The following is an 8,658-nucleotide window of genomic DNA, read 5'->3' as shown; positions in this document are numbered from 1 at the left end:
ACCAACAAAAACCAGATTTCCTCCAGAAATCAGGGGCAGGAAATCTCTGTCCCTTGGGCAGCTGCTTGTACGACAGCTGGCCTGGCTCCCTTTGGCTCTGGGGCTGGCCCAGCAGCCTCCCACCCTCCCCTGCTTCCCAACCTGCCTGCAGATGTCTTTTTTCAGAGCTCACCATGCACAAAGGCTGATCTGTGCTCAGACACGTGGCACAGGAATCGCTCCTGAGTGCCTGAGAGGTTTTGGGGCTGGGAGGAGCCAAATCAATCTGTATCTGCTCTCTGGCCCCAAACAGGAGGGATGTTCCCACTGACTTCACTGCCCTCAGGCTGTGAACAGGCTGATTTTTAAATGCATCCTGGGATGAGTTTTTGACAGCAGGAGCAATTCCTTGGGTGGATGAACCCTTTTGTGATGCCACCTCCTGCTCCCAATCCCACTGACAGCACTTTGCAAAACAAGCAAGCCCTGACAGAGCCCTGCAATTCAACCTGTGAAGAAATTATTGTGGGCTCAGCTCTGGGCTCAGCCCTAGTCCAGAAACCCCCATGGCTCTTGTTCCAGACCACCCTTCATGGCCTTTTCAGAATTCTCTTCAACAGGTCCATGGTTGCATTAAGTAGAGGCTCCCAGAGCTGGGCACAGCAAGAAATGATGGGTTTTGCCCCACAGAAAATGGTCTGAGTACACCTTGTGCAATTACAGTAATTGCACGATTATAAACCACACCTGATTATAAGCCACACGTTACAATACAGAGTGTGATAAAAGGTATCTGTTCTATCACCATCTGTTGAGGGTGGGGCAGTGATCCTGATCTCCATGGGAGATATTCTGCTAATGGGCCATCCATTGAAACCAGGCAGGGCATTTATCTTTTCACAGCCCATCCTTCCTCCAGCCAGTCATTTTCTGCTCATGGCCATTGAGTCCCACTGTGGCACTGATAAAATTACTGCATCCCATTGGGAGTTGCTCCAGCCAGGGGGAAGAGCCCAACATTTCTTACCAAGATAAAAACAGAGGTTTTGGGACACTAAGGGAGCCCCTTTCTCCACTGGACTCCAGAGGAAAACCGGATTTCTCCACATCCCCACTGGAGCTCCGGAGGGAAACTGCACCTTGTACAGGAGCACTGCTCCAACTGAGCCACATCTGTCACTGCAGGAGGATGCAGCCACCATGGAATGGGACTGCTGCCAACACCCTGCCTGACGGGTGTCAGGCTGTACTCTGACTGTGTCAGGGTTTGGGGTTTGTTCTTTGTAGTGCTGTATTTCTATTTTAATTTCCCTAGTAAAGAACTGTTATTCCTAATTCCCATATCTTTGCCTGAGAGCCCCTTGATTTCAAAATTATAATAATTTGGAGAGAGGGGGTTTACATTCTCCATTTCAAAGAGAAGCTCCTGCCTTTCTCAGCAGACACCTGTCCTCCAAGCTAAAACAGCAACTTTTCATTCTTTGTCCATATATAAGCCACACCTGATTATAAGCCGCACTTTGGGTTCAGACCAAAATTTTAGTCAAAGTGGTGTGGCTTATAATGGTGAAATTACTGTAACTTCTCCTTTCCAGTGCAGGGCCACATCCAGGTGTCAATTAGTATTCATGGCAACCAAACTGTGCCAAGGAACAACATGGAGAACAGCTCATTTTCTGACAGCACATTCGAGTAGCCACTAATTTCTGAGCTTCACCTGATTTGATTTATTCATGTAGGTCCAGCCTCTGAATCCTGAGCTGTTTGATCTCCCCAGCACACCCTGGAGCTGGGCTGGGGTGAGGTGTAATAGCTCCAGGTGAGCAGGTGGAATGTTGGCATGTGAGCCCCTTTCTCCTGTGGAGGGTGGAGGAAGATCCAGGGGGGGTTCACTGGTTTGTGTGGGATCTCTTGGATCTGGATCCAAGGGACTTCCCCAAGCAGGAGCCCATCCAACACCACCCTGCTCCTGACTGCACATCACAATAACATTTTCAGGGCAGAAAAGGAGGATTTGGCTCTCTTTGCCAAGCAAACACTGGCCTGTTGCCTCGGAACAGCAGACAAATCCTGCTGGAAGGATCCATGCCATGCTTTGATGGACTAAAACCCCCAGTTATCCAGGAGGCTTGTGCTGGTGGGCAGACCTGGATGAGGGGAGAGGAATATCCACAACTGCAGAGAGCCTAAATGTACATCCCAAGATGTCTGCATGATTTTTGCATCTTCTTTAGGCATAGGTCTGGTAAAGAACCCAATTTTTGTAGCCTTCTGAGCTCTATCAGAAGACAGCTGCAGTTCAAAGCTCAGTCAAGAATTTCCCACAAAAATATCCCTCTTCATTTGGCTTTCACTTCCCCATGGCAGGGATTGGAACTGGATGATCTTTAAGGTCCCTTCCAACCCAAACCATTCTGGGATTTGTGATGGTTTTATGATTCTTCCTCCTCCCAGGATTGCAGGACACTCCAACTAGGGTTTAATTAATTTGAGCATCATTCCCTGTCATGCACTTACACCAAATCAGCTCTTGCTGCTGTTCAAGGAGTTCCCCATGAGCTGAGCTGGCTGCTGTGCCCCAGGTATGTTCAGGGGTCAAGAAAACACATCAGAAAATAGTTTTATAAGGTCTGGAAGTGCCATTCTCCACCATCCACTGTATCCTTGGTGCTGCTGGCATCTCCCTGTGTGTGCTGGAGTCCCAGGGGTGACCCCAGGGGTGTAACTGGGCTGCTCATCAGTGCATGGAAATGCTGGGATGAATGAATTGTCAGCCCTCTGGCAGTGGGGCCTGACCCCGGTGAGGTCAGTGGGAATTTTCCCAGTTTGATTCATCAGAACAGGAATTTCATCTCCCAGGGAGGACTTTTCCCTGGCTCTGTCTGAGCAGTGCCTCAGCTGGTTGGCATAGCTCTCTCATGACATCATTGTTTCCTCACTTTCACAGAAATGATTGGCCCAGAGAGAAATATTTTACCTGGAAAGGGAGAGCAGGAGCTGACAAAGTGTCAAAATTTTATGTTGAAAAGACACAGAAGGGCTGAGAGTGGATTTGGACAGAAAATTAATTTAGACTGAGGGAGCTGTGAGGGACAAAGAGAGTGATTTCCTTGGGGCTGGGTGACCAAAAGGGAAAGGAATTGCAGCAGAAATGTCCATGGATGGAGAGGGCAGCCTGTCAGGGGAATGGACACAGCTTTCAGACCCTCTCCCCACCATTTATAAAACAGTTAAACCTGGGATCTTAGGGGGAAAAAAATTCTTCCCTGTGAGGGTGGGGAGGTCCTGGTACAGTGTGCCCAGGGAAGCTGTGAGTGCCTCATCCCTGGAATGTCCAAGGACTGATTGGATGGGGAAATAGTGGAAATTGTCCCTGCCCATGGCAGGGGGTGGAACAGGATGATCTTTGCAGTCCCTTCCAACCCAAACCATTCTGAGCTGCCCTGGGAACCTGGCACAGCCTGGAAAGGGGATGGATGGGGGTGGATCCTGCCTGAGAAGCTCTGACCACACTCACCTGTGTGTCAAACCAGGTGCCTTGTGCACCAAAAGTGATGCCAAAAAGGCTTTCCCCATTGCAGCTGTTTTCTCTGGGAGGGGAAATAAAGGGACAGAGTCCCCCTGGTGTTGTGGGGAGGTGAGGAATGCTGTGCATCCCACCACTGACAGCATTGCTGACTCACAGGTGGGCACTTGCTGCTTTGTCAGTCCTCAGGTTTATTGGTTTCAGGTAAGGAGAAAGGCAATTTTTCACATATCAGACAACAATCAGAGTCCCAAAAGGGCGACAAAGAGTTTGGGTGGCCCCACTTTCTTCTTGTAGCAGAGTTTCCTAAAAAGTTACAGCAAAACCAAACTGTTCAGAAGTTCATGCGTGAATCCACAGCCCTTTTCTCCCAGGGGAGCAGCAGTCACAGAAACCACAAAATCTCCTTCCCAGCAGCTGCTTGTGCCTTGCCAGCGGAGCCTGCAGCTTTCCATGTGCTCCCTTGGGAGCCCTCAGCTCTCTGTGGTGGAGGGTGACAGATTTTTGCAGCAGAGAATGATGGGTTCAAAGCAGTACTGAGCCAGGTATTCACCACAAACACAGGTTCCCACCCAGCACAAGCCCCCTCCGTGCTTGCAGCTCTCTGGTCCTTGAGCACCTCCTGCACAAGGGAGCAGAAAATTCGTGGATAAAATTTCTGGAGTTCCTGCTCCTGGCCAGCCAAGTGTCAAAATGTGTCACTGGGAGCACACAGAGAGCCCTGAGCACACCTGGGGTCCCCATCCCACTGACAGGTTCAGACAGTCATGTTAAAAATCCCAAGCTGCTGAGCCAGCCTCCCTGGAATGTTTTATCGTGGAGCTGTTTTTCAGGATGTTGGCAAGGATCATGGATGGGAGGTCAGAGGGGTTGTCCTCCCTCTGCCAACTGCAACTGCACCCTGAGAAAAGGCAGGAACATTTTCCCAGAGCACAGGGCTTCTCCTAACCCAGTGATGTGCCCCATTTCCACAGCTTCCTCCCTACTCATTTTTATATTCCCCGAAGGGATTAAATAATGAATTTTCCCAAAGTACCTCACCCAGAAAACACCTTTCCTCAGTAGCTGCAAAGAAAGATTATCCCTGTGTCCCAGATAGCCTGGTCTTACCATGCTGGGGCAGGGAGATGAATATAAAAACAAGCACAAGGATCCCCATTCCTTTGGCTCTGCTGGAAATTGAGATTTCACAGAAGCCTCTGTGTGCTGCTGGCATGCTGGATGGCATCCGTGGAAGAGGGGAGGAGTAGGGTGGAGTTAATTATATTCCAGTCCCCAGAGACAAATTTGCTGCTGAGAAAACCTTTTTGTGTCGTTCTGACCCAGCGCTGCTGCTCCAAACAATGCTGACTTTTTTTCACATTCACTGGTTACTGGCTTTTCTGATTCTTCTCCTTGGCTGCTGGCATTTTGGGCTGGTAGAATTCCAGCTGGAAAAAAAAGAGGCTCAGAGGGATCCTCTGCCCTTCACCTGCAGCCAGCAAATCCCTTGGAAGTGACAGCAAGGAGGGAAAACTCCTGAGGATCTGCAAGGAGGAGAAGGATGCAGGCTGGGAGTGATTAATTTTTAATCTGAGCTCGTGTGAATATTTTCTCTAGCTGAAACCTGGGTGTTATTTTTATCCCCAGCTTTGGCTTCTGAGGAATTTGGGAGGCTTCATTCCTGAGTGTGATGAGCACAGAGTGCTGGTGGAAGAGCTGTTAGTTCAGCAATGCTGAGCTGCTGGTAAATATGTGGTGAGTGTGCAGTTCTGGCTGCCCTGCCTGGTCCTGCTGTTTGCTGTCCCTTCAGCTGTGGTAATAAAACTGCTCTGGTAAAGGAGAAAGGTTTAAAGTCCCTTTCTCCCTTAAAAAATACCCAAACAGAACAACATAACCAGAATCAGAGTCATTCAGGTTGGAAAAGCCCTCCAAGCTCGAGTCCAACCACTCCTCAGATCTCCACTAAATCATGTCCCCAAATGCCACATCTGCCTGTCTTTTAAATCCCTCAGAGATGGGGACTCCATAAAATCAACATGGTAAATAAGATTAGGCTGCTGAGAAGGATTAGGGGATGGGGTTTCCAAGGATGCAACAGCAAATTTTTGTGTAATTCTTCACGTGGCTGTAATAGAGAGACATTCTGCCTCTTTCCATAGATAAATTACATTATACCTGTTTATTTAGCATTTATTGCCTTTTTTATATAAAGAAACCTGTCACCTCTAGTTAACCACACACTTTGCATGCTGAGAACACCAGACATGTCTGCAACACTTGGAATAAAACTGGTTTGTTTTCTTGGCTGCTCATTTCCATGGTTTTCTGCAGTCCCACGAGGTCTTTGTCACACTTCTGTGCAGCACTTCCATCCTCTGCGAGGGCAGAGCCCCTCCTGCTTCTGCACACATCTGATTTCTGGGGGCACACAGTGGCCCCCCTCGTGCTGGCAGATGTGGAAGTTGGATGTTGTGTCTGCAATTCAGAGGGTTTTAGTCAAACCAGGTGAGCTGTCACTGCCATCCAAACCATCTCACACACCGAAATTGTTGGGAAGTTGTGGTGGCTGTGTCTCCAAAAGCAAAGACACAAAGATGAACTTTGGGGTTTGTCACAGCACTTCTGTAAAAAAAGGAATTTGTGACCCACCAGCTTGGAACAGAATTAATTGAGGGAGGGATATTGTAAAGCTGTGAAAAAAGGTGGATGCAGAGTGACTGCATTTCATGTAGGTGACACTGAATGAAATTGTGAGGGATGAGGTTTTAAAAAAAAAAAAAATGGAAGGAACTCCTAACCTGGGGAGAAAATCCAGTAAGGACTTTTAAACACAAGGGTGCCTAAATCTAAAAATCCTGAGCTGCAATTTAATGAAAGCCAGATTAATACATAAGGAAATGTAATTATATATTTTTGGTCACTTTACACAGGAAACACCCACAGACAGATCCAGGATGCTGGATCAGAGGAATTTTAGGATTAGCACAGTTATTTCTACAGTATATATTCATTAATGATTTATATTGGGGAATATCTATTGAGGAGCACCAAAACCAAGCAATTCTGAGAAGATTTAGACAAAATTACAGGGAAGAGGTCACAGCAGGGTGGGGGCAGCCAGCAGTCCCCCAAGTGATGATTATAAGAAGATTTACCAAGGAAGGAGGAACCTCTGTGGGTCAAAACTTTTATTTTACTTCCCCAATTGGAGGTAGAGCTTTGGATTGTTTTAGCCAGCCCCAAAGGCTGCATGCTGATGTGGAGGAACACACAGGTACATGGAAATGCCTGGAAGTGTTTAAGGCCAGGTTGGATGGGGCTCCCTTTCCAACAAAAACCATCATATGGCATTATGAGTCAGAATCAAAGCTTATTTGGCTGAATTCAGGCATTTCCCCCCAGATTTGGCCCTCTGGGCAGGGTTCCCACTCGTACCCACACAGCAGGTCCTGCGGCGCCGGTAGCAGGTCCCGAAGGCGGCGAACGGCTCCGGGCAGGATCTCAGGTGGAAGCAGTAACCGTGGTGTTCCAAACAACGTGAGGTGTCCCTGGGCAAGCCCAGACCTGCAGGGAGAATGGGATTCCCAGTGCATTCTCATGGTTTTCCTCCTGCTGGAACCCCACACAAATACCCCCCAAAATGCAGGAGTTTTGAGGGATTCGTGGGATCTCAGCATTCCAAGGAAAGTTTTAGTGCAGCTGGAGTAAAACATAGAGGTTGATGGCAATTTTCTGAACAGATTTGTGAATGGACAGCCCGGTCTTGGATGATTCTGAACTCTGGGACTGCAGTCCTGCAGGGATGTGCAAGGGACAGCATGGTCATCACACGCCCTGAAGATAAAATTATGACTTTTAAAACACCACCAAAAGCAGAATCTGGCTCAGTTAACAGGAACAAGCAGTTTGCCCAGTTCCTTCTTTCTCTGGAAGCCTTTCTCCAAGGAGAGGAGTTTCATTCAGCAGGAAGAACAGGCAGGATAAAAACACAATCAGAAAATGAGTCAGCACAGCAGAAAGGCAGAGGAAGGGGAAGCAGAATATTCAGAGAGCTGAAGGCAGAGGTGTAGTTCAAACCTGAGCAATGCCTCTGCTCTCTTCCACTGTACCCAGAGGGGACAATTTTTAACCCTGCGGTTAGAAGAGGAGGTGTTTTTCATGGCACCACCATCCAATAATGCCAGAGGGGCATAAAGAGGGTTCAAAAGTCATGAGAGCCAACACCTGGCAGAGGTAGAGAGAGGTTCTGGTGTGACACCTGCTCACCACAGGGGAATTTTTCACTTCTGCTCAGAGCAGAGGGAGCTGCTGTAAGGAAAGGAGTGAGGAGAATGTTCTGCACCACCACACAAGAGAGCTGCACCTCCTACACTGGCAAACCCCAGCCTGGGGCTCGCCCCTTACCTGGAACAGCCTGGAGGAGGAAAAGCAGGAGAGCCATGAGGCAGGAGAGGAGCTCCATGGTGGAAGGTGTCAGCTGCAGGAGACAGGGCCACGATGCCAGAACCTTTGAGCAGGGGAGGAGGGAGCACTCTGGCTTTTATAGGGCAGTGGGAAGAGCTGTGGCTGTCCAGGGAGCCTTGGAAGGCAGCAGGGACAGCCTGACCTCTGCACACAGCTAAACCTGAACAATGGCTCGGGGGCACAAAAACGAGAGCTGTGCCTCCCTACCTGGCTGCTGGGACAGCCCCTGGTCAGTATGGATCCACCCAGAGAGCATCAATAACTTCAAATATCCATGTGGTTGGTAATGGATTATCTGGAGGAAATTAGCCATAGAATATCGTAGAATCATTGTGGAATCCTAGAATAGTTTGGGTTAGAAAGGACATTAGAAACCATCTAGTCCAAGCCCCAGCCATGGCAGGGACACCTTCCACTGTCCCAGGTTGCTCCAAGCCCCATCCAACCTGTCCTGGACACTTCCAGGGATGGGGTAGCCACAATTTCTCTGGGTAACATTGAATATCTGATCCTGCTGCATGCCCTGTGATGCAACAGTTGTTCCCAAGAGAAAGAAATAAAAGATAATGACAAATCCATACACAAACTTATAAAACGGTTGTAAATTTTTTTGTGAAAGGTAATGTGAAGAAAAAAAAAAATCAGGTCTAGTGGTAGGTGTCCCTATCCATGGCAGGGGGTTGGAATGAGATGATTTTTCCCTTTCA

At 48.4% G+C, this 8,658-nt stretch overlaps 1 protein-coding gene across 1 annotated transcript; it reads right to left on the bottom strand.

The window, feature by feature from the left end:
• Positions 1-5,801: 5,801 nt before the first annotated feature.
• Positions 5,802-7,949, bottom strand: LOC116994785 (gallinacin-11-like). Its single transcript, XM_033056724.1, has 3 exons — positions 7,892-7,949; positions 6,923-7,051; positions 5,802-5,962 (listed from the first exon to the last, which is right to left on the bottom strand). The coding sequence occupies exons 1-3, from the start codon at positions 7,947-7,949 to the stop codon at positions 5,835-5,837; spliced, it is 315 nt and encodes a 104-aa protein (XP_032912615.1). The 3' UTR covers positions 5,802-5,834.
• Between the last annotated feature and the right edge of the window lie 709 nt (positions 7,950-8,658).

This window comes from Catharus ustulatus, chromosome 3 (assembly GCF_009819885.2).
Source record: "Catharus ustulatus isolate bCatUst1 chromosome 3, bCatUst1.pri.v2, whole genome shotgun sequence".
Lineage (NCBI taxonomy): Eukaryota > Metazoa > Chordata > Aves > Passeriformes > Turdidae > Catharus > Catharus ustulatus.
Note: the sequence above shows the minus strand (reverse complement) of the source record. Positions and strands in the feature narration are given on the sequence as shown.